Source organism: Thermothielavioides terrestris, chromosome 4 (assembly GCF_000226115.1).
Source record: "Thermothielavioides terrestris NRRL 8126 chromosome 4, complete sequence".
Lineage (NCBI taxonomy): Eukaryota > Fungi > Ascomycota > Sordariomycetes > Sordariales > Chaetomiaceae > Thermothielavioides > Thermothielavioides terrestris.
In genome coordinates this window covers 2776374-2800388 of record NC_016460.1, presented here as the reverse complement: position 1 = coordinate 2800388, position 24015 = coordinate 2776374, and the positions used below count along the sequence as shown (strand labels likewise).

Sequence of the window (24015 nt, the reverse complement as noted above, 5' to 3'; positions counted from 1 at the left end):
GGGGGGAGGAATCCGCGCGATACCCCGTTGATTTGTGGTTTTGGTGGTATGAATTTCTTTTCCCATCACCGACAAATCGGTGTGCGGGACGCTGTTGCTTTATGTTTCCGTGGCGGGACATCCGTCGCCACGCGGTCTTTCTTCTTGTCGCGTGGGTGTGGTGGCTTCCGTTACTTACCCAGCCACTTCCATCCTTTTCTTGTTTTCTTGGGTATCTGTCATGGAAGGAAAGCCAAAAACTTCACAGCTACATGATGATGATATATAGATGGGAGAAGTTACGGCTTGACATGAGACCCCGGCTCTCTCTTTACACTTAGTGTCTAAACTAGTTTTCTTACTTACTGCCTTACCCGCTCTCCCTGCCAACAGTCATGTCATTAATGTGCTGTTGGAAGCGGTGGACTGCGGCTTTTTACGAAGTTACAAGAAGGCATTTAGAATGTGACTGTCAGTGCAAGTATATTATCGCCGTCCATGATGGAAGCAATAACTCTGTAGGTGTTCTATATATAGCGAAACTATCGCGGTATGTAAAAGTACATCTGTGTGCTCAAGCACCTCGCAATGTAGAGGTAGATATATGCCCCATGCCCACCTCCCTCCCCCAGCTCTTCCTCAACACGGAGGGGGCGCCACTCCCCGTCTCACATCAGCGTCTCCGCCTGGCCTCAAAATCCCGGATCTCACTCATGGCATCATCAAACTCCCTCTCTAGATCCTGCGTGATGCCCATGACCGGCTCGCGCGACGCCAAGCTGTCCGAGCTCGCCGAGCGGCCGATGTGCTGCTCCGCCCCAGGCCGCAGTTTACCACCACCACCACCAGCAGCAGCAGGAGCAGTAGCAGCAACCGCCGCCCCATCCACGGCCACAGCGGCTTTCGCGCCGACGCCGGCCTTGGCGCTCCTCTTCTCCAGCTCCCTCTTCAGAGCGCCGCGGGCGGGGGAAGCAAAGAAGGCCATCAGCGCGGCCGTGCCCAGGACGCCGTAGAAGTAGACGCGCGCCCAGACCTGCAGCGAGCCGGAGAGGGAGAGGATCAGGAAGGGCGCCGCGGCGAAGGAGAAGGTCAGCTGAGTCGTCAGCCAGGACGCGAGGTCGTAGTACTTCTTGGAGGGGAGAGGGGCGCCGGTTTTGGGGTCGAGGAAGAAGGGGCGGAAGTTGCGGCGCATGTCTGGTGTCGTTTGTGGTCAGAGCAAAATGGCACGATGAAAGACGGAGGGAGCGGCCGGGGGCTTACTCTTGGCGACGGTCTGGATGAAGGACGCCAGGACGAAGGAGAGGTAGTATCCGGGGTAGAAGCCATGCCAGAAGGCGGAGGTGGTGAACGTGGCCAGGCTGGCGCGGAAGCCCGGCTTCTTGCCGCGGGGTGTCACGCGCAAGTAGACGTAGTTTCGGAGCCACTTGTTGGTGTTGATGTTCCAGGCCTCGAGGTAGCCGCGTGTGTTCTGCGCAAGCTCGACGCCCCATGGGTCGATGTTTTGCAGGCGATCCCACGAGACCTTGCCTGTCGCGGCGTCTACGCCGTTGTACCCTAAGCCAGCGAGGATGCAGGCGCCTTCGGACATCATCCAGACGCCGTAATACTTGGTGCGTGCCGTGAAGCCGACCATATGCAGGATGAACACACGGCGGAGGAAGCTGTAATCGAGGAAGCTGTCCTCGAGCAGAACGGGGTAATCAAAGTAGGCGGACAGCTTGAGAAACGCGAAAATCCACAGCAGGCCGGCGACGAGCTTCACCATGGCAGGGGTGCCACTGCGGGGGATCTTGCGCTTGCGCCTCGTCGGCGGTCTCTTGGCTGGATCGACATCGGCGGGCACCTCGAACATGGTGGTGTCGAGCCAGCGACGGTACTCGGCAAAATCAAAGGCCGGGCCCACCATCATGCTGGGGAAGAAGAAGACGAAGCCGGCATAGTCGAGCAGGTTCGGCAGCTCCGTGAGGCGGCGGTTCTTCTGCAGGTCGGACAGCTCGGCTTCGGGCAATAGGCCATCTGCCACGTTCCAACAGAAGGCGTTCAGCTTCATGACCAGAACCATCTGAGCGCCTGTGATATCCACCGTGGACGGATTGTTGGCGGCCTGGCGGGCGATGTGGTTCACGCTCATGTGGCCCATCAGGAAGACAAAGCCGACCCATGGCATGTACGGGGAGCCGCGCAAGAACTTGGCGATGGCGTAGGCCCCAGCCGCCGATATGAGCATCGTACGGAGGCCATCCCACAGGTCGAAGAGGCCGACGAGGTAGAAGATGGAGATGCTGGAATGGAAGCGCGCGTCAGTTGCGGCTGTGTGCCGTTCGTCGACCAGCTCGAGGCAGCGAAACACACCCGAGCGAGAACAAGTTCTTGTACGCAGGCCGGGCGTCGGGAACTCGTTTCAAGATTCCGGCAAGAGGGTAGGACAGGAGGAGGGAGAAGATGAGCTTGACTAAAAAATTATGCACAGATCTGTCAGCTTGTTCCGGACAAAGTCCTGATGATGCGTTCAGTTCTAGCACCGAAGAAAAAACAAAAAACAGCCTACGTTCATCGGGACCAGCGCCGATTTGATCGGCCAAGTAAACGAACGCTGCGACGAGCAACAGCGTCAGCCAACGGACCCAAACTGCCAGAGAGCAAACACAACAGTCTCGTTCCCATACGCCGGTGTATAAAGGGTATCATCTTCAAGCGAGACCCAGAGACGTCAGAGTTGCAGGACCGCCAGTGTGTTTCGTAGTTCGAAGGTGACTTGGCGGCTGTGTTATATCGTCTACCCGGACTTGGACATGCGCTCGCGCAGCGGGATCTGGACTTCACGGTCTTTGGATCGTCGGTTTGTCGAAGAGCCTCGCCGGAGAGGAAACCAGCAGATTTTGCTTCGAATTAAATCTGGCAACAAGCTGAACAGTGGAATATCTGAATAAAAACACGTAACTCAAAGGTAAGCTCAACCCGGCCGGGCCGCCTGGCGCTCGTTCACCGCACCCACCTAGAGGAGGAGCAGCTCTTGTCACTCCTGAAGCTGTGGTGGTGAGCCGAGAAATTGGCCAGGTGACAGGGGCCTCTCCCGTGACATCACCAGCACATCCGTGCACTATTCCATTCTTGGCATTAGGCACCTGGCATGTGCTTCTGATTTCAGCCCCACTGCTCCCGAGTCCATGTTGAGTCGGGTGCGGCAGGGAAGTCTTTTTGGGATCCACTCAGTGTCTCAGTCGATACAGACTCCTACCACAGTGCCTTCACTTAGCAGCATGGATGAACGTGACGCCGACCACCAAGCGAACTTCCTTCGGCAGCGTGGTTGACTGCCTATCTGGTCGGCCTGCGCCCTCAGAGAAGTCGATGAAAGAGCATTGTGATAGCTCCGTATATCGACAACTGTTTTGCGCTTCACGTCTCGCTTCGCCAGTATCGATCGGGCTGCTTCCGAGACTCCGCACACGATGCCCAATACCCCGGACAAGGCAAGATAGATTGTGCTGCTTCAGCCTACTTGCCCCGTCATGAGCGTAACGGTGTTGCGTGCCTGTCCTTTTTACCCAAGGCACGACAAAAGTCAGTGGTGTACCGCTGCGGATAGGGTGTTAGCGAGGCCCAGCCGCCCCTTCAATTGGGAAGGCGTTGGCGGCTGGCCGGAGGCCAACTAAGCAGGCCACCCCCTAGCATGCCTGGAAAGTCGCGAGGGCCCCTTTTGGCTCCATTCCCCTTGCATCGACACCTCATGTTGGGATGTCTAGGTTGGGCATAGTTCCAGGCATGGATCCGGACACTGAGAATACATCTTCGGCTCGAGGCCGGCGTCGAAGCCTCAGCGATTCGTTAACCCTGTCAGCCCGCGCATCCGCCTCCGCCTCAACTTCTTTCCTGGCCTCGGCTCGCAGGTCCTTGGCGATGTCCAGGCCCTTTGACTTGGTCATGGACCGTTCCACATCGTCTTCGCCGCCCCGGGTATTCTTCTTCCGAGGCCACATGCTGGGCAGGGCAATTTCTTGAAACCTAGGTTCCACGCAACGTTCGTCGAACCAACGATGGAGGCGGGCCTCGACAAGCTGGGCGATCTTGGGCACGTCCTGCAACCTCGATCGGCTCCCCAGCAGGCTGCGGATGGAAAAGTCCAGCCTGTAATCGTCCAGAAACGTGAATGTCATCTTCGTGGGCGTGTTCTCGGATGGGTTGCTCGGGACGAAGGATATGGATAGCGTGCCGCTGAACCGGACAACCGACACCGCCAGCGCCACGGGCAGCACGGCGCTGAGCCGCTTGGGGTAATTCAGAAGCAGCTTCGTCTCAACGGCCAGCGTGATCATGTCGCTCAGGTCGACATCCATCCTAGCCTGGAGCCGTGCGCCTTCCCTTGTGGCCATGTTCGCGTCGAAGGCCTTACCCGACGTCAAGTCGAGGCCATCCTCGTCCACGGGGATGATGCGGCAATTGCTGAAGATGGGGAAGTCTTCGCCCAGACTCAACTCAGTCACGCGGATCTCGTCCACGAAATCGGGTCGGCTTGCCCCGTTGAGCGCTTTCGTGAGCGAGGTGAGGATGGCATCGTCGTGCTGGGCGTCGCTGCGGAACTGCGCAATCGTCTGGGCCACCAGCACATTGAACCAGTCCAGGCTTTCCGGCTGATGGCTGTCCACCTTGTAGTACGTCTTGTCGAGGATGGATCCGATAGTCAGGGGCGGTGGGCTCGGACGCAGGATGCTCGACTTCTTCTTGCTCAAAGCGGGCTGCTGGCCAGCCTGCCGGCTGTGAGACTCGCGCAAGCTCAGGAGTGATTTCTTGTGGGCGAGTGTCCGCGACCGTCGCTCGGTGGCGCGCAGGGACGCGGTGGCCTCGGGTGAAGGAGGGTCCCCAAAGATGAAAAACTTTATAAAGGCGGCGAGCAGCAGCACGATCGACAGCTGGCCCAAGATGAAGCCCTGCGTGAAGGACAGTCTGGGGCACGACGACTCGCCGTTAGCAGCTGGCTAGACTTTGAATCATCGCATGGAGACCACGCCACAGAACTTACGTCGGCTCGGGTTTGACTGGACAGGCATCTTGTGCCATTGTTTTGGGGATCAAGTTGATGGAGCAGGTCCGTGGCCGGGTTGCATCGTCCTTTGGAGCGGTTTGGAGGAGTGACGTTTGCGATGGAAGGAGAAACCGGCAGACAAGCTCCCCATGTCTTATCTTATCGGTGTACTTGCAATGCTTGCCCGTGCCGAGCGTAACACCCTGGCCCCCTGAAGCTTGAGTGGGACAGCTCTCTTGGCAGGTAACGCGCAGGGCAGGCCTTCCTGGCAGCATCTTGGTAACAGCCAACTATCAAAGTACCTGGTAACACAGGCCACCAGTCTTCCGTACCTTAGCCTCCATTGCCGCCCCAACACCGGGTCACAGCCACACAATCCCAGGCCACGGGAGACTCGAGATTACCAGTGATCTGCTGGCTCCGAGAGCATCGGGATATCTGCTGCTTCTCGAGATGCCGACAGGCCTTTTCCACGATGCGTAGGAGTTCGCGCGGTTCACCACAGAGCATTGAATTCATGCGTTGATCTCGTTGCTTCGGTTTCCGCACCCAAATACAGAAACAATGGACATTGTGCAGGCGGCGGCCGGCTATGTCACCAAGATGGTGTCGGCCGGCGACAGCGCCACGGGTGCGCCGTCGGCCAAGATGAAGATCTTGCTGCTGGACAGGGAGACGTTGCCCTTCATCTCAACCGCCGTCACGCAGTCGGCCCTGCTCAACCACGAAGTCTACCTCATGGACCGCCTCGACAACCCGAACCGCGAGAAGATGCGCCATCTGCGCTGTCTGTGCTTTGTGCGGCCGCACCCTGACACTATCGGCCTGCTCATCGACGAGCTGCGCGAGCCCAAATACGGCGAGTACCATCTGTTCTTCAGCAACGTGGTCAAGAAGTCGACCCTGGAGCGCCTGGCCGAGGCAGATGACCATGAGGTGGTCAAGCTGGTCCAAGAGCACTTCCTCGACTATGCCGTCATCAATCCGGATCTGTTCTCCCTCAACTTGTCATTGCCCATGCACCGGATATGGAGTGGCAACCCGGACACCTGGAACACGGATTCGCTGCAGCGGGCCACCGAGGGTGTCATCGCCGCCCTCCTCAGCCTCAAGAAGAAGCCGCTGATTAGGTACCAGAAGACCAGCCCTCTGGCGAAGAAACTGGCTTCCGAAGTGCGCTACTACATGACCCAGGAGGACCAGCTCTTTGACTTCCGCAAGACAGACACCCCCCCAATCCTCTTAATATTGGACAGGAGAGGCGACCCCATCACGCCGCTGCTCATGCAATGGACGTACCAGGCCATGGTGCACCATCTGCTCGGCATCAACAACGGCAGGGTCGACCTCAGCAATGTGCCCGACATCCGGCCAGAGCTTAAGGAGATTGTCTTGTCTCAGGATCAAGACCCTTTCTTCAAGAAGAACATGTACCTGAACTTCGGCGATCTGGGAAGCAATATCAAGGACTACGTCGAGCAGTACCAGTCCAAGACCAAGAGCAATGCCGACATCGAGTCGATAGCCGACATGAAGCGCTTTATCGAAGAGTATCCCGAATTCCGGAAGCTCTCGGGGAACGTGAGCAAACACGTCACGCTCGTGTCGGAGCTCAGCAGGCGGGTTGGCGCCGAGAATCTTCTCGAAGTGAGCGAACTCGAGCAGAGCATAGCCTGCAACGAGAACCACGCGGCAGATTTGAGGGTATGCTTGAGCACCCCTCACCCTCTACTTCCACGAATGCGACCTCTTACTCACTTGAAACCCTAGAATATCCAAAAACAGATCCAATCACCCTCCGTCACCCCCGAAAACAAAGTCTCCCTCGTCGCCCTCTACGCGCTCCGCTACGCTAAACACCCTTCCAACTCCCTCCCCATGCTCACCGACCTCCTCACCGCAGCCGGCGGCGTCCCCGCCCGCCAAGCAGCCCTGGTCTCCAAGCTCCTCACCTACCACCACTCCCTCCAGCAGTCCGCCGCCACGACCGGCGGCATCACGGAGCTGTTCGAGTCGGCCGGTCTTTTCAGCTCCGCCGGGTCCCGCTTCAAGGGCCTCAAGGGCGTCGAGAACGTCTACACGCAGCACTCGCCGCTGCTGGAGACGACGCTGCAGCAGCTGGTCAAGGGCAAGCTGCGCGAGACCCAGTACCCGTTCGTCGAGGGCGGCGGGACCACGCGGGACAAGCCGCAGGACGTGGTGGTCTTCATCGTGGGCGGCGCCACGTACGAGGAGGCCAAGATGGTCGCGGGCATCAACGCGTCTACGCCGGGGGTGAGGATCGTGTTGGGAGGCACGACGGTGCATAACGCGGCCACGTTTATGGAGGAGGTGGAGGATGCGGTCGGGAGTTGGCCCGAGGTCGGCGGCGCTGCAGGGAGGAGGCGATGAGCTGGGAGGGACATAGTGCGAGTAGGTAATTGAGAGGGGAATGGAAATTTGGTTTATGTATTGAACAAGACCAAGACCCGTGATGATTGCACCCTTCACCGTGGCGTGCGGCCTACCGGACACACTTCAGTGGCGCAGCAGGGGCCAGCGAACGCAATGTCTAGGTATCACTCTACCCACAAACGTCAGGCAACCGCCACATGCAAGCTCTAGCTAACTATTCTATGCAAGTTTTGTAATGTACCCGCCCCCTTTCCTCTCTCTAGGGCCATGCTATGCCATGCTCAAACCAACCGGCAAGAATCCATGCACCCGTACCCGGCCGCCACGCCGCCCTCCTCGCTCTGGTCCCCCTTGGTGCGCAGCAGATACCCGGCCTCCTCGTTGTGCAGCACCCTACCCGTCTCGTTGTCCCACAGGCACGCGCCGTACACGCCCAGCTCGCAGATCACGCCACCGTGCTCGAGCCGCCCGTTCCGCAGGATCGTGTTGGTCACCGGCGGCGGCTCGATGATCTCCATCAGGATGTACGCGCCCCAGTGCTCCTCGGGGATCTCGGCCAGCCGCCGCGGGATCGCGGCGCGGTACACGTTGTTGCCGCCGCCCTCGCGCTGCGGCTTCATGACGTACCGCTGGCACGCCGCGGGGTCGGTGGCCAGCCGGCGCGCCTCGCGCCCGGCCGCCGACGCGCTGTCGAGCGGGTAGATGTTGGTGAAGGTTTTTGCGATGGCCGCGTGCGCGGCCTCGTCCGGCACGAAGCGCCGCAGCGCCGAGGGCGCCGCCGCCGCCGCCGACGAGCCCGCGGCCGCCTCCGGGGCCGCGAGCACCTGCTGCACTTTCTTCATGCCCGCCAGCTGGGTCAGCACCGAGGGGCAGGCGATGGCGGCCGAGCGCTCGATCTGGTAGCGCGCTTCCCAGGCTGAGGGCGACGGGTAGTCGGACGGGCCGTAGCCGGCGCGCAGGTAGACGACGGCGGCCTCGAAGGTGAGGGCGGGGTTGTGCGGAGGGTGGTAGAGGAGCTGGCGGCCGGGCGAGGACGGGGCGATGGTGGTGTGGGCGAGGATCTGGGAGAAGGGCAGGCGGAAGACGGGGATGGGCTTTGGCTGAGACGACTGCAGGGCGTACTCGAGGTGGCGCTGGTCGAAGATGTTGCGCTCGCCGTCCTGGACCAAAAAGAGCACGCACGTTGGATGGCCGAGCGCGGACTCGCCGTACGCGGCGAAGGCAGCGCTGAGGCCCGCTGCAAGGCCCTTGGCGCTCTCGTTGGTTGGGAGGTCAAGCTCGTGCTCCGGAATGGGGTCTTGCAGCAAGGGGTACTCGGTTCTGGCCAGGTGTCTTTGCTGTTTGTCAGCGGAGGATGTTGGTCGCCAGCGGGGCGGTCGCCATACTTGTGGAGCAAGGACGTCTTCGCCGAGAGACCAGCGAACGACGAGGCGATGGTGTTGAACTCGACCTGTTTGATCTGGAGGCTGCCGCCATCCTGATGAACCATGTAATCGGACCGGAAGAGCCCGAGCGCAAGGTTCTACGTAGGAGGAGACTGTCAGCTCGCATCCAACCCCTGGGGCAAGCTGGGGACGGAAGCCGTACTTGGACGTAACCCTCCTCTTTTACTCGGAGATGAACATTCCACAGGTTGGCAATGAACTCATCGCCGCCAGCAACTCTGCTTCGGTCAGACGAAGGCGCGAGAGGAGCACAAGGGGCGTGCAGCGGACCCACTCTTCGACGATGCCGCTGAGAAAGCGCTCGTCCTGGCTGATGCGGGCATACAGCTCGTTGTACTTGGTCTGGATGGCGCGGGCCTCCTCGAAGCAGGCCCTCGGGAAGGGACTGGGAAAGAGGGTGACGGGCGCGCTCATGGCCAAAATGCCCTCGGCGTCATTGCCGGCCACGGCTGGCGGCGGTCGCACAGCAAGGCCGTTGGCAATGGACCAATCCTTGATCGTCTGCACCAGCCGGTCCCTCTCCCTTTCCCGAGCGCCGTCCAGCGCCGGGGGATACAAACCCCCTGTGAGAGCAGCCATTTTCCTGGCGCCGATTGTTGCAACCGTGAATGCTGCGGCGTCGATAGCGGCGAGCCTGAGCGAGGGCCGTCCCGACGGCCAAGCTGGTGGTTCTTGACGGACGGGCTGGGTCTCGAGCTTACAATGCTCATGAGCAGTGAGATGATGTGCTTACAAAGCCGGAACTCGTTGCAACTTCTGTCACTAGCCGACGACGGCCCGGGTGGGGATGGAGTGCATCCGGGAACTCAGCAGCTGCCTCGTCTCACTTTGGAGATACCAGGCCACTCACTCATCAGGTACCTTTACTGTTCTGGGAATTAGCAGTTTGAGAGGCATATTTCGCAGCATGAATTATGACCTAGACAATTCGGGTATGTGCATAATGAGAGCCTTGCCGCAACAGAGACAGTTAAAACCGATGCACCTTAATTGCCCCTACGCAGTAGTGAACTGTTGAAATGCCCCGCAATCGAAGCCTGGCGGGGTAGGTATGTCAAACACTTCTCGGCTGAGGAGCTGGCCACCCGCGAGGATTTACGCGGGCCGAGCGCCGTACGCTTCGTTAAGAGCTTACCTTAGTTACTCTGCGATAGGTAGCTATGCAGCTATGCGGCTATCTGACCTCAGCCATCGATCTGATGCCTGCTTATTTGAGGTTTGCCAACAACAAGAGTGCACCACATTCACGTTACTTGTTACCTTACTCGGTATATGTAGCATATAACGCTGTGCATACGCATCCAAGGACTGTATTCTATGTATCTATCCGTACTGTGTAAGGCACATACATTGTTACCTACCTAGGTAACTAACCAGCAACGATAGCAGCCCCGCTAACTTAAAGCGCCTTAACTTAGCGCCCAAGTCGATCGAAATAACGTGAACACCCGTCAGACTCGCACCCTCTCCCGCGTTCTTGCGCGTCTCTTCGCGACCCTCTTCCCCGCCAAGGCTCTGGGCTCTGAACTTCTCTAGGCGCATCTTCCACAGTCAACCGCCTACCCGGAAATATTGATTCCACTGTCCGCCTACATGCACTCCGCATCGAGTCGCAGAATGCCATCGCCGCTCGATTCATCACTTCGGTTTCTGCATCTGCTTCCCCCGCAACCGCTGATTCTTGCTTTACTTATCCTCGACACCCCCTATACCTGAGAAGCCCGACTTGTCTGGGAGGTTCGATTCGATCGTTACCTTAACCGATCCTCCGCCAGCGACAGTTCACCAAGTTCCTCCTCCCTCGCTGCTTATTTAACCCTGATCGTTTTCTTTCTTTTGGCATCGCACACCACCGCCTCACAAGACTCGTCCGTGAGATCTCCATGGTCTTGTGGATAAAGACACAACCAGCAGCGCGAACCCAGTAGGACGGCCGTCTGAGTGCCGCCTAGCAGCGACCCCCGGCAAGCTCTCCATGATTGTAAGTACCGTTTGGGCCAAGCGAATTTTGCGATCTGATGGCCGCCTCGGTCTCAAGTTCTCGCTGCGATTCTGTAGCCTGCTGACCTTGTCATCACACACATTTCCCCCCTACCTCCCCCACTCTTTCCGAGCTTTCCGCCTCTCAACCTCGATTTGTATCTCCTACTCCAACTTCCATTCTCACTCGGATTTCGCATCTTCTGCAAACCGAAACTCAAACCCCTCTAGCACCGAGGCCGTCACCTCGAGTTCTTCTTTCTTCCTGACCTCTTAGCGCCATATGAACTGACCACCTCCACGGATCAGGGTTCCCAATTCTCGTCATGGCAGGGGACGATCAGAGCGATCCCTTCCTCTGGGATGAGGATCGGGTGGTACAGGAACTGTGCACCTCCAAGCGAACCTGGGTAGCGCCTCCGGCGGGGAAACTGCCAAATCCCGCGGCACTGGAAGCAAGGCTTCGTGAACATGGAGTTGATGGCGAATCGCTACTGACGTACCTGGACGAGTTCGAGCCCAAGCAGATGTGGGATTACCTGGGCGTCAAGGTGTTTTCCCATCAGCAATCCCTCAAGAGGGCGATCATCCAGTTCCGACGACGCAGTCCAAGGTACCGGGAATGGAAAGCCCAGCAACAACTGGCTGATGATCGGCTGTGCGACGAGGAAGATGACCGTTCGGCAACCAAGCCCCCTCTATGCCAGGCCGCTAGCTCTGAGAGGGCTGTTCAGGCCGCCGCGGTTTCTGGGGGAGCCCCGCCGGCCGACGTTCATGCTGGAGCCAGGCCTCCTACGCCGGGATTAATACCCCCTAACCAAGGCGTTCTTTCTCCAGCGCTCTCGCCATCAGCAGCCCCCGATGCACCCGCATCTTCCGACGTACCGGTCAGCCTAACCCGTGATCAGGAGCCTCGGGACGAGCCACCCAGCAAGAAGAGAAGGATAGCCCCTACGACAATCTCCGCCGAACCCACTGGCAACAAAAACCTCGCTGTCATACCAACTGAAGGCGACATGTTTCTGAGGGAAGCAGCAGAGAGTTTACTGCACGCAGATGATTCTTCTGGTTTCCTCGGAATGGGCATTCTGCTGGTCGACCAGCTCACCGACCCGCAAGCCCTTAGCCCGACAGATGTCGCCGAATATCACTTTTCGTGGGTGAAGAGACAAATTCCTCCGGGGCGCCGCATCCAAGTGTCGGCCGCCATGAAGCGGTTCTTGCGGTCGAACCATGCCGATCGCCTCAGACACAATCGCGACGGTGACGAGGAAACAACGCTGCCTCCGTTCGGAGAATCTGAGGATGAGAGTGAGGACTCCGAGACCTGGCGCGAGTATCAAAAAGAGGAAGAGGAGCGCTTGGCATTGGAAGCCCGGAAGGCGGCTGCCAAGGAAAAACTGCTCGGGAAAGACGAACTGACTGAAGTGGTCGAGAATGTCATACAAGAGCTGGAGTCCCGATGGCTTGCCGAGAAGAAGCCGAAGTGCGATCGCAAGGCCTGGAGGATATGGCAGGATGCCCGTCGGAACCCCGACCGGCTGGCTCGGATCGAATCTGAAAAGAGGCACCTAGCCCAGCTCGAGAGTCGGATTGCCCGCTTCGCGAAACAAATCGTCGACCAGCAGTGGACCGCCGAAAACGACGTCCATCGGAAGGCCTCCGATTACCTAGAGATGAGCGTCTTTGACAAGAAGTACCAGGCCTGGCTTATCGATGTCCTTCAGAGTCCACGCCAGCCGCCCAAGCCGTCAACGCTCCCTCGAGTCACTCCGAAGCGGGTGAAACCACCGGTCCTCAGCGAGGACGATGAAGAGGTATTGACAAGCGATTCTGACGACATGGATGCGTTCATCGAATACGACGACAACCCCATTTCGGCCTTGAATGACGACATGGAGCTCGACTCGGTACCGCCTCCAGAGCGGACCACAGTCCGAAAGAGCCGCGCTGCTGATGATTCCACCATCTCTGGCGCCGAAGCGGCCATCAGCCCCCCCGCAGCGCCAGAAACACCCTCTGGCGAGCAAGCAGGCCATGATATTCCCCCGGCGCAGCCCACGCCCAGGCGGATAAAGGCCGAGCAAGCACTCTTGCCGGTGACTCCCGCCCGGAATGGCCCTTCGGCTCCTGAGGTCATCGAGATCGACTCTTCTCCATCCCCAGTCAAATTGCTCGAAGTTCCAGGGTTTGACGACCTTGCGAGTCTTGAGAAAATTGGGCAAATCGGCACTGAATATTGGGAAAAGGTCGGGGATGCAGAGCGGCTTGTGGTGGCGATACTCTGCGGGTGGCCGCGCCCAAAGCTAGAAAAGCTCCATACCGTGGTCAAGCGATGCAGCCACCCAGAAACGTGGGTTAAATTCATTGGGCCGACCCTCGAGAGTCCCAAGGCATTTACCCCTGGGACGGTTGGGTTTCTTTTCTGCCGGTTGTTTGACGCCTTCGTGAGCAAGAGCGCCAAACGGATCAACGTGCCGGTTCTAAACCCCATAACATGTCAGCGGATAGACCGGGAGGGGGCCAAGTTTGCCGCCTTCTATGCATATCTCGGGACCATTCTTCCGCTCTTTTTGCACACTACCCCAGAAACGCCAACTCGAACCATGTCCAAGGCAACAGCAATTCCCGAGGGAGACGCTGATACTTCCGACGGATCTGCATCGGATGACATGCCCGTACCGTCGACTAAGAAGCGGCGGCGGCGCAAACGGCGCGACCAGAATGCAGAAAACCTCCGGAACAGGAACCTCAAGCTCAACGAAGAGCTTGCACGACGCAGCCGTCAGTTCCACGAGAGAATGGCCGAACAAGGGTCGGTCCCTGGCGACAAATCCCGGCTTATTGTCAACGTCACAAAAGAGTCCGATGAACAGGGGCTCATCTACATCAATGACCACATCGGGCGGAGCATCAAAGACCACCAAATCCAGGGGGTTAGATTCATGTGGAACCAGGTTGTTGTCGACTCCAGTGTGCGCCAGGGTTGCTTGCTGGCGCACTCCATGGGTCTCGGCAAGACCATGCAAGTGATCACATTGCTGGTTGTCATTGCTGAATCGTCCTCCTCGCCAGACGAGTCTGTTCGCTCGCAGATCCCGGAAAGCCTACGGCAATCCCAGACGCTCATCCTATGTCCAGCGAGTCTGGTGGACAACTGGGTCGAGGAGATCTCGATCTGGGCGCCTGGGGGCGTGCTAGGTCCGGTGCACAAGATGGATGCCTCCCTCTCCTCAGAGGGCCGGACTCTCACGCTCCAGCATTGGGCGTCCGCTGGTGGGGTGCTGATCATCGGGTACACGATGTTCACTACCCTTATCCGCAGCGACGAAGAGACGGCCAAATTACTGCTGGAGACTCCTAACCTTGTAATCGGCGACGAAGCCCATTACATGAAGAATCCCGAGTCCCAGAGACACCAAGCCACCGCTAACTTCAAGACCATGTCCCGAATCGCCATGACGGGCTCGCCCCTGACAAACAACGTCATGGACTACTATGCCATGATCAATTGGGTCGCGCCCAACTATCTGGCTGACATTGCAGAGTTCAGGGAGCGGTTTTCTAACCCAATCAAAGAAGGCTTGTATGCTGACAGCGAGCCGCACCAAAAGAGAAAAGCCCGCAGGATGCTGCACGTCCTGAAAGCGACCGTGGATCCCAAGGTGCACCGGAGAGACATTCAGGTCCTTTATGACGAGCTACCGAGAAAGAAGGAGTTCATCATTACCCTGCCCTTGACGAAGCTCCAGATGCGCTTGTACCAGACGTACATCGAGTGGGTGACGAACTTGAGCGGCGAGGCGATCACCGGCCAAGCGAGAGCCTGGAGCTTAGTCGCCAAGCTCGGGCTTGTCCTGGCCCACCCCGCCATCTTCAAGACGGTAGCGGAGGCCCAGAAGGCGAAGACAGGCGGGAGCAAGGCTCAGCTTTCAAAAGCGGCGAAGGCGGCGAAGGCAGAAGAGGGCGATGAGGGCGAGACCGGAGTTGAAATGCCCCAGGACGTCCTGTTCCGGCTGCTTGGCGACGTGGCAGTGCGCGAGATCGAAGACTACGCCCTTTCCAACAAGATCCTCGTCCTTTTGCGCATCTTGGAGGAATGCAAGAAAGTGGGCGACAAGGTTTTGGTTTTCTCCCAGAGCATCCCTACGCTGGACTATGTCGAAAACATCTTCCAGAGACAGAGGGTGGTATACCAGAGGCTCGACGGAAATACCCCCGTGACGGTTCGGCAAGACTCGGTCAAGAAGTTCAATACGAATGCGGCATCCCAGGTCTACCTGATCTCGACCAGGGCTGGAGGCGTCGGGCTCAACATACACGGGGCCAACCGGGTTGTCATCTTCGATTTCAAGTACACGCCGGCGGACGAGCAGCAGGCGATCGGCAGGGCTTACCGGCTGGGGCAAACCAAGCCCGTCTATGTTTACTGGCTGACGATTGGCGGCACGTTCGAGGACACAATCCATAACAACGCGATCTTCAAGACCCAGCTGGCGTCCAGGGTGGTGGATAAGAAGAACCCGGATCCATGGTCCAAACGACTCGCCGAGTACTTCGCGATGCCCAGAATCCCGGACCAGGAGGACTTGTCCGGCGCCTTTGGTCAAGATCAAGTCTTGGATGCTCTCCTCAAGAGCGAGGATATCGGGAAACTTATCCGGAAGATCACTTCAACCGAGACCTTCGAGAAGGAGGAGACGTACGAGCTCACACCCGAGGAAAAACGAGAAGCGGACAGGGACATCGAGTTGGAACGGCTCCGGTCTCAAAACCCGGAGGAGTACAGGCGCCGGGAGAGAGAGAGAGCGTGGCAATCAAGGACTGCGCTCGGAATGCCGCCGCCGCCTTCTTCCAGCTCATATCAGCCACCCCCCATCGATGGTGAGTCCAAAGAACCATGTCAATCCGCAAGCCATCGAAGCCATCGAGTGGTCAAGATTAAGGTGCCGGAACATCTGAGGGAGAAGCGCAACCCAGAGCCATCGCTTCCCGTCGTGGTTCCTGGAGCCCCCGTCCCTCCCGAGTCTCCCCCGACTCGACAGTCTTCCTCAGCAGCAAGCACTGACGCTCACCTCTGACGCACCTCTAGTCAGCGCTAGGACCCCGGTCCCGCATCATACCACGACTTCCACCCCCGCGTTGCCAGCGCTCGCCCAGCCTCTACCCAGTCCAGCCAACGCGACCGTGGCGCAGCCCGTCACGGCGCCAGACCAAAGCGGGTCGAATAACACCCTGATTCAGAGCCCGAGGGCCGCGGGGCCGCAACCCATCCTTGGCGCAGGTTCACATTTCAAAGCTGCACAGGAACCGTCGTCTTCGGCATCTCCAAGCGGCGCGCCGACGTTAGGCAGCGCGACCACCCTGTCACCAATAACAGCCGGTGCCCCGGTTCTCGAGTTCCCGAATCTGGCGAGTGTTCATAGGCGGTTGTGCCAAGAAGGACGTCACGTACGGTGCCATCCTCAGGAGCTAATCAGCCGGGTGAATGGAGTGTTGGCGCGAAACAAAACAGAGCATCTCCCCTGGATGGACAAGATGCAGAACCTGGAAAAATGCACGCGCAATCCGAGGTTCGCCGAGGCGATGCTCGCCGGGTACCTAGAACCTGCGCAGCTCGCGTCCCTGACGAGGATGGAGATGGATGGCATCACGACGTCACTCAACAGCATGACCGAAGCCGAGTTCAAGCAGCGAGTTTGGACAACCAAGGCCGATCTGAGTGTATGCATTGGCACCAAGAAGAGCAATTCACGCAGCTGCGAGCAAAACGACTAACAGCGGAAACGCGCGCAGATTTCGACGAAAACGAGAAAGGGAAGGGGAAACGCGGTGGGGTCGGCTGATGTGAATGGGTCACCACGGGAGAGGGGCCATCGCGGGGTCCTGCGGTTTATCACGTCTCCGGAACCAGAGGAGTCGCAGCCTGTTACGCCGCAGGACCGCGGGGGCGACGCGAGACCGGGCGATTCAGCCGACACACCGCAAATTATTGATCTGACTTAGATGGGAGCATTTCCGATTCCACTTTTTTTGCCCGCTTCGAAATACCCTGTGGTTGTTTTTTTCCCGGGCGGCGTTTTGGCGGGGAGGTACATATGCTGCATCGAGGCAGGGTTGAAACCTGGGAGGGCACAGGGACGTGGGAGCGAGAAGGAGGGGAGTCTATACAGGCTTGAGAACAAGTGGCATCTGCGAGATTTTCTTCAGGGTTTCTTTACGATGGGGTTTGGGAGAATTGGGGGTTGAGGGTGGATTTTGGTTTGTGGATTCACATAGCGGTGCTGTACCTCCGTATGCTGCGACCTATGGAAGCTATACGATGAGCCTTCAAGTGACCTCTTCCAAGCCATACGAACGCATCTGACAGTTGCCGAGAGAGGGTTCTAGAAGCCATTTGCTTCGCTTGTATGCGGTCAGGTGCTCGAGGTGAATTAATCACAGTCAACTATGAACTACCGATACTCTTCATGTGTCAATTGGCGTCTGCCCGACGCTTGCATTGTCTCCAATACCGCGGAGTCATGGACCGGGCCTGGTGCGTGCAGTTGCAGAGACTTACCCGGCTGTGGAGCGAGACATCAGCGCATCGCAGCCAATAGGAAAAGACGGATTGGCAGCAGCGCGGAAAATGGCCTGAATTTCATTGAAGGGAGACAGATACCGAAACCCGAAAGACTACTTGGTAGATGGATCCACCGAAAGGTGGGCCCGCCTCGCTTCGTTAACGAACATGCGCGGAAGTGCTTAAGAATGTCTGATGATTCCATCTCTCCTCTGCCCCAAAAACTGTCATCATCCTCTGCTGTGTGTCGGTGTGTCTCTTCTTGCGCGCGCTGTCCTCAGCTTCTCTCCTTTCCTTTGGGATCTCGCAGGAAGAACTCTGCAATAACTTATTTCTTCTTGCTCTCTTGTGCCACATCGAAACGGAAATCACCACCCCTCCCCCGCGCTGTTGACATCCGTTGACAAATTTGGTGCGCTTCGATCCCATCCCATCCAACAACGCCGGCTGCGAAGATCGCAATTGAATTGAATCGACCAAGTCTACTCCATTCAACCACCATGGACGCCGTTCTGCGCCAGTCCAAGGCTGTGTGTCCCTTCATGAGGAATGCCACTGCCGCGGGGCTCCGTGCAATGTCAACGGCCACTCCGGCATTGACCTCCCCCTGCGGCGGCGCCATGTCCAAGCTGCAGGTGCTTGCCCGCCGCTGCCCGGTGATGGGCAAGGCCATGGCCATCCAGTCGGCTCGCATTGGCCATGCCGCTGCCTTCCCTGGCGTTTCCGGCAAGGCCGCCATGTCCACGTTCCCCGGCCACGCGAAGACCGCCAAGGCGAAGCTGCACACCAGCAGCGCGCAGGAGGCCCAAGCCGTTGACTCCTCCGTGTTCGCCGGCCGTGATAAGGGTAGGTTTTAGTCGTCCAGTCGTCCAGTCGCATGCGCATTTAAGGAATGCCTCTGCTGACATCCGCCGCTCGTCTTGCAGTCCAGCTGCCTCCTCGCCTTCCGACTAAGCAGCACGCCAGCGCCAACCCTACGACTGCCACGCACACCTGCCCGGCTGGCGCGCATACGGCCAAGTTCGACTACGAGGGCTTCTACGCCCGCGAGCTGGAGAAGAAGCACAAAGACAAGTCGTACCGCTACTTCAACAACATCAACCGTCTGGCCAAGGAGTTTCCCCGCGCCCACATGGCTAGCAAGGAAGAAAAGGTCACGGTTTGGTGCGCCAATGACTACCTGGGCATGGGCCGCCACCCGCAGGTCCTGAAGGTCATGCACGAGACCCTCGACGAGTACGGTGCCGGCGCTGGCGGCACGCGCAACATTTCCGGCCACAACAAGCACGCGGTCGAGCTCGAGCAGACCATTGCTAAGCTTCACGCCAAGGAAGCCGCGCTGGTCTTCAGCTCCTGCTACGTGGCCAACGACGCGACTCTGGCCACGCTCGGCAGCAAGATGCCCGATTGCGTCATCCTCTCGGACAGCCTGAACCACGCGTCGATGATCCAGGGGATCCGCCACTCGGGCGCGAGGAAAATCATCTTCAAACACAATGACGTGCAGGATCTGGAGGAGAAGCTGGCATCGCTGCCTCTCCACGTCCCCAAGATCATTGCTTTCGAGTCGGTGTACAGCATGTGCGGCTCCATCGGCCCGATCGAGGAGATTTGCGACCTTGCCGAGAAGTACGGCGCTATTACCTTCCTCGACGAGGTTCACGCGGTCGGCATGTACGGCCCGCACGGCGCGGGCGTGGCTGAGCACCTCGACTACGAGGCGCACGCTCAGGGGCGACCTCGCGGCACCATCATGGACCGCGTCGACATCATCACCGGCACGCTGGGCAAGGCCTACGGCTGCGTGGGCGGCTACATTGCCGGCAGTGCCAAGCTAGTCGACACTGTCCGTTCGCTCGCACCGGGCTTCATCTTCACCACCTCGCTCCCCCCCGCCGTCATGGCTGGTGCCCGCACAGCCATCGAGTACCAGATGGAGCACCAGGGCGACCGCCGCCTGCAGCAGCTGCACACGCGCGCCGTCAAGGAAGCGCTCCGTGAACGCGACATTCCCGTGATCCCTAACCCGAGCCACATTGTGCCCATCTTGGTGGGCGATGCCGAACTGGCCAAGCAAGCGAGCGACAAGCTGCTGCAGGACCACGGCATCTACGTGCAGAGCATCAACTACCCGACGGTGCCCGTCGGCCAGGAGCGCCTGCGCATCACGCCGACGCCAGGCCACACCAAGGAGTACCGCGAGGAACTCGTCAACGCCATCGAGACCATCTGGACCGAACTCGGCATCAAGCGCACCAGCGACTGGGCCGCCGAGGGTGGCTTCATCGGCGTCGGCGTGCCGGATGCGCCGGCCGACGAGCCGCTCTGGACCGACGAGCAGCTGGGCATCGCCGAAGCGGCCCGGATGCTGCTTCAGGCTGCCGAGGCGGAGCGGGCGCTCCAGAACCGCGCTGCTTCCGGGTCCGCGCTGACGGGCGGGCTGACCGAGAGGCTCTTGGAGAGAGAGATGGAGGGGCTGAGGAGCGTCAGCGTCTCTGCTTAGGCTGCTTCTTCTTAGCTAGCCTCTGTCAGGCGCACCGTCTCTTCTGCTCGTTTCCACTTCGGAGCGAATCAGAGAACGCTCTCTTCTCTTCTCTGCCGGTCGGCCTAGTGTGTGTCCGTCCGGGGCCTGGTTGCTGCTGTCATCACTTGGGGAGCTCACCGGACCCGTCTTCTGCCTCTCCCTACTGCTGCATGCCTGCCTGTGTTTCTACAAGACATCGAAGACGTATGAAAACGTTCCTTGGAGCGAACGAGCAGCAACTAAAAAGGGCATTTTTGGAAGATTGTGGTTTGTGGATGAGTTGTGTATACGTACACCGCGTTGGTGTACTGACTCCTGTGCGTTGCTGTAGTTACCTCTCTCTCGGTAGGAGGAGCAATAGCACCGAATGTTTGCATTCATTGTCCCGGCAGGGGGGATGCTCCCGCTCTGGAAATCCCTCGTGCCTTCTTGAAAAAACTTTGTGAAAGGATTACATTGCCTTGGCTGGCCTCTCCGGTTGAGAGGCCGATTCTGCTGTAAAAACCCCCCCTAGGGATCAACACAAGCCTTCCTCCCTGCGCGGTTGAGTGGTGCTTACACCAGGTTGCGCTGATTTCATTTCAAGTCGTCAGTTAACTATCTCAGGTAACAATAGTCAAAGCGTCGTGCCGTCGCGACTTTTTTAAATCCACTACGCAGATTTTTTATTTCCACTACCTACTAGGGACGGTCCGTACGTCACCACTAAAATTTTATAGTACGCATCGCCACGCTCCCTATCCGGCATATCGCCACAGAAAGAGGTACATACCAATGTCGCCACCGAACGAAGCCATCGCCAACCTCGCCGCCCTCGAAGGCTACAGGGCTTCGAGGCCCACTGCATCGCCAGCCACATCGCCAGCTGTATCGCCCTACGCATCGCCAGCCGCATCGCTAGCCGTATCGCCCTGCACATCGCCCTCTGCATTGCTAGCTGTATCGCCCTACACATCGCCCTCTGCGTTGCTAGCCGTATCGCCCTCTACATCGCCCTCTACATCGCTAGCCGCATCGCTAGCCATATCGCCCTGCGCATCGCCCTCTGCATTGCCAGCTATATCGCTTTACATATCGCCCTCTGTATCGCTAGCCGTATCGCTAGCCGTATCGCCTTGCGTATCGCCCTCTATATTGCTAGCCGTATCGCCCTCTGTATCGCCCTCTACATCGCTAGCCACATCGCTAGCTATATCGCCCTACGCATCGCCCTCTACGTTGCCAGCTATATCGCCCTGCCCATCGCCCTCTGTATCGCTAGCTATATCGCCTGCTCCCAATGCGCCTTGCCTTACTATCGAACCTAAGCTATCGTCTAACAGCCTTATCAACGTCGCTAAAGACCTTGTACAGCGCTATAGCTTCGCTATCTTCAAATGCCGCTCTATACCCGATTGTACTAGGGAGATTAGGCATATTGATCTACGGTATTGCAAGAGCAAAGCCGTTAAGTCCTAGCCTAAGAGAGGTATATAGAATACCTCGTCGACAAAGAAAGATTGTACCTAGTTAGCAAAGGCACTTCGTCGTAAGTACAATGGACTCTAGCACTTCGAAGTAGTAAAATCCATCTACAACTACCCGCTTTATTTAGAAATAGTAGGGCTTTTTCTAGCCTATCGACGTAAGGACTATAATACCTATATCGTTACTAGTATCTTATAGTATACCTAGCAACTGCGACTAACCTATTTAAATATTACTATTGTAGTATAGCTAGAATTCCCTAGTATCAAGCTCACTAGGTAAGACGTCTTTAACGAAATATACGTTGTATAGGTATATAAGGCAGGGCCGTTGTTAGCTATACAACAGTTCCTCTTTGTACTAAGGACGAAGGATAATATCTACTATCGACTATATTGCGAAGGCGGCTTGTAAAACGGCCTAGTTGAATGTATCTTCTAGACCTACGATTAGTGCTTTGACCTATAGAAGAAGAACCTTGAGTTGTAGTCACTCGACTATACTTATAAGGTCAACATCTTTGATATACTACTCCTTTAGATCTATAGCGTAACTAACCTCTATACAACCTTCAACATTGTATATTGCTTACTAAGCGGTAAGAAGGAGGACTATTTTATATAGGTTCTTATAGTCTTATAGGAGTTCCTCTAGATTTATAAAATCGAATATCTCTACGTTATTATCTTAGATTACAATAAAGTATTTAAGAAGGTATATAGGAAGATCTTTAACAATAATATCTAGTACTAGATTTGTATATAGTATATTATAAAGAATGTTGCCTTTAACACTAAGAAGAAATGGAACAGTCCACTAGAAGGCACTGCCCTAGGAGAGAAGGGTAGCGATGGGAGCTACTTACGTAACGACGACGACGACGACGATAGCGATATATTTATCAACATCGCTAATTTTGACAAGGTATCGCAAGAGGTGGCTATACGCCTTCTTAATGTAGATAACTACCACTAGCATTTGGATATAACTATATTGAATAGCCAGTTACTATAGCTTAATAGCAAGGCGCTTATAGGTTCGTTATATAAATAGGTTAACAATGTAGATAGGTTTCTCTGTGTCTAGCGCGCTATAGTCTATACTAGCGATGAGGGTGCCTTTTAGGAAAGATAGAGGGACTTGGAGAATAAGTTTATAGACTAGCTGTCGCGAGCTAGTGTGTACGTGACTCTATCTGCCAAGCTCCCTCCACTTAGGGGGTATATACTAGCTCTGCCTATATATGTATATAGACCTCGATGCTCCTCCTACTTTGTATAAGAGGAGCACCTCTCTCAATACATATGTCTCTGCATCCTATATAGCCCTATTTCGCTGCTCTTCTTAGTTATGAGCCCGGTTCGTGTACAACACTTATAATAGCGGTGTAGCCTAGTTAGGGCTATCCTTCTTCTTTTCTTCTATAACCACTTTAAGTCTTCTCGATCGTTAATAACTCCTATAAGTTTATATTACCTCTATCGTTCAGTCTAAACAACGTAGTATACCTTAGTCTACTTTAAGATGCTATTTGAAACTGAGAAGACCGTCACCATTGCTATTATAGCGCTTCTAGCCCTCGATAGTCCTAAGGACTAGCTAAGATAGATCTTTGTTGTTCGCTAAGAGGCTAATAACTTGTATATTTGGTATATTATCGACCTAGACACTACGCTTGCTATAGAGGCTAAGATGCTTAGCCTTCCTATATAGCCTACCTAGGGTGTTGCTCGTTAAACGGTCTAGGATCGCTATCTTTAGGCGTAGTATACTACACTGTAAAACTAGAAGGCCTTTGACCCTAATACCTATAGCAAGGAACCTTAGTCAATTAAGCCTACTAAGGAGGAGATTCGCTATAAGTTTCTTAAGCTTTATAAAACGTTCTTAAAATCTACTATCGATATTATAGTGTTCTATATAGTTAACAAGCTTTATAAGATGATCAATATATCTGTTAGCGACTACTATGCCTATACTATATACGATATTATAGAGGCAAAGAATATTACTAGTATATATAGGTTTATCTAGACACTATATAAGATTATTGTACTTTCTAATAGCACTACCTTCATTGCGTTTATAGAGGAGTATATAGCTATACTTACTAAAGGTAGCTAGAGTAGCGTTGAACCTAGGACCTAGATTCTTAAATATATTTTAGTCCTCTATTGTACAAGGGCGACTAATATTACTGTAGTCACTAACGCGATAGCTATTACTATATTCCTCAAGACTATATAGAAGCGCTTAGATCCTAAATAGGCGACTTATACGTTAAAGGACATTAGCGTAGCTAAGAAGCTAGGTAGGAAGGGACTAACTCTCCTCGACTTGGCTCTTTCGTTTAAAGTAATCCTCTAGGCTAAAGCGGTGGTTTATCTGAAGCCTAGAACCTACCTTGTGCTTCTAGGAGCGTAGAACGGTTAGAAGGGTAGTTAGAAGTGTAAGAAGAACTGTGACTACCTATATAAGCTAAAGACTTTTCGCTATTAGTAGTTTCCCTTAGAATATCGGCAACTTCGGTATACTCTAATAGGGGAATCTCTAAATAGTATAACGCTCTTAAGCGACGTAGTGAATATAGTATACTAACGATTCGCTAAGAAGCGTTGGAATGACCTTCGAATAGAGC

The 24015-nt window shown here is 56.2% G+C and overlaps 6 protein-coding genes across 6 annotated transcripts; 3 read left to right on the top strand and 3 right to left on the bottom strand.

Annotated features, from left to right (window-relative positions):
• Positions 1 to 372: 372 nt before the first annotated feature.
• On the bottom strand, positions 373 to 2991 carry THITE_2119570 (uncharacterized protein). The gene is made up of 6 exons (XM_003655599.1): positions 2975 to 2991; positions 2646 to 2901; positions 2528 to 2572; positions 2332 to 2431; positions 1240 to 2261; positions 373 to 1173 (listed from the first exon to the last, which is right to left on the bottom strand). The coding sequence occupies exons 2-6, from the start codon at positions 2665 to 2667 to the stop codon at positions 653 to 655; spliced, it is 1710 nt and encodes a 569-aa protein (XP_003655647.1). The 5' UTR covers positions 2668 to 2901; positions 2975 to 2991; the 3' UTR covers positions 373 to 652.
• A 610-nt stretch (positions 2992 to 3601) lies between these two features.
• THITE_2119569 (uncharacterized protein) lies at positions 3602 to 5421 on the bottom strand. The gene is made up of 2 exons (XM_003655598.1): positions 5000 to 5421; positions 3602 to 4923 (listed from the first exon to the last, which is right to left on the bottom strand). Exons 1-2 carry the CDS (start codon positions 5275 to 5277, stop codon positions 3708 to 3710), a joined length of 1494 nt encoding a protein of 497 aa, XP_003655646.1. The 5' UTR covers positions 5278 to 5421; the 3' UTR covers positions 3602 to 3707.
• A 1-nt stretch (position 5422) lies between these two features.
• On the top strand, positions 5423 to 7497 carry THITE_2119567 (uncharacterized protein). Its single transcript, XM_003655597.1, has 2 exons — positions 5423 to 6706; positions 6773 to 7497. Exons 1-2 carry the CDS (start codon positions 5567 to 5569, stop codon positions 7391 to 7393), a joined length of 1761 nt encoding a protein of 586 aa, XP_003655645.1. The 5' UTR covers positions 5423 to 5566; the 3' UTR covers positions 7394 to 7497.
• On the bottom strand, positions 7494 to 9100 carry THITE_2119566 (uncharacterized protein). The gene is made up of 3 exons (XM_003655596.1): positions 8984 to 9100; positions 8782 to 8918; positions 7494 to 8728 (listed from the first exon to the last, which is right to left on the bottom strand). The coding sequence occupies exons 2-3, from the start codon at positions 8883 to 8885 to the stop codon at positions 7678 to 7680; spliced, it is 1155 nt and encodes a 384-aa protein (XP_003655644.1). The 5' UTR covers positions 8886 to 8918; positions 8984 to 9100; the 3' UTR covers positions 7494 to 7677.
• Positions 9101 to 10660: 1560 nt separating this feature from the next.
• On the top strand, positions 10661 to 17049 carry THITE_2119562 (uncharacterized protein; the record flags this gene model as incomplete). The annotated part of the gene is made up of 4 exons (XM_003655595.1): positions 10661 to 10822; positions 11131 to 15705; positions 15914 to 16545; positions 16618 to 17049. Coding segments are annotated over exons 2-4 (5395 nt in total), but the record flags the coding sequence as incomplete, so codon positions are not given.
• Positions 17050 to 17800: 751 nt separating this feature from the next.
• On the top strand, positions 17801 to 19985 carry THITE_2119559 (uncharacterized protein). Its single transcript, XM_003655594.1, has 2 exons — positions 17801 to 18232; positions 18313 to 19985. The coding sequence occupies exons 1-2, from the start codon at positions 17887 to 17889 to the stop codon at positions 19887 to 19889; spliced, it is 1923 nt and encodes a 640-aa protein (XP_003655642.1). The 5' UTR covers positions 17801 to 17886; the 3' UTR covers positions 19890 to 19985.
• The last annotated feature ends 4030 nt before the right edge of the window (positions 19986 to 24015 follow it).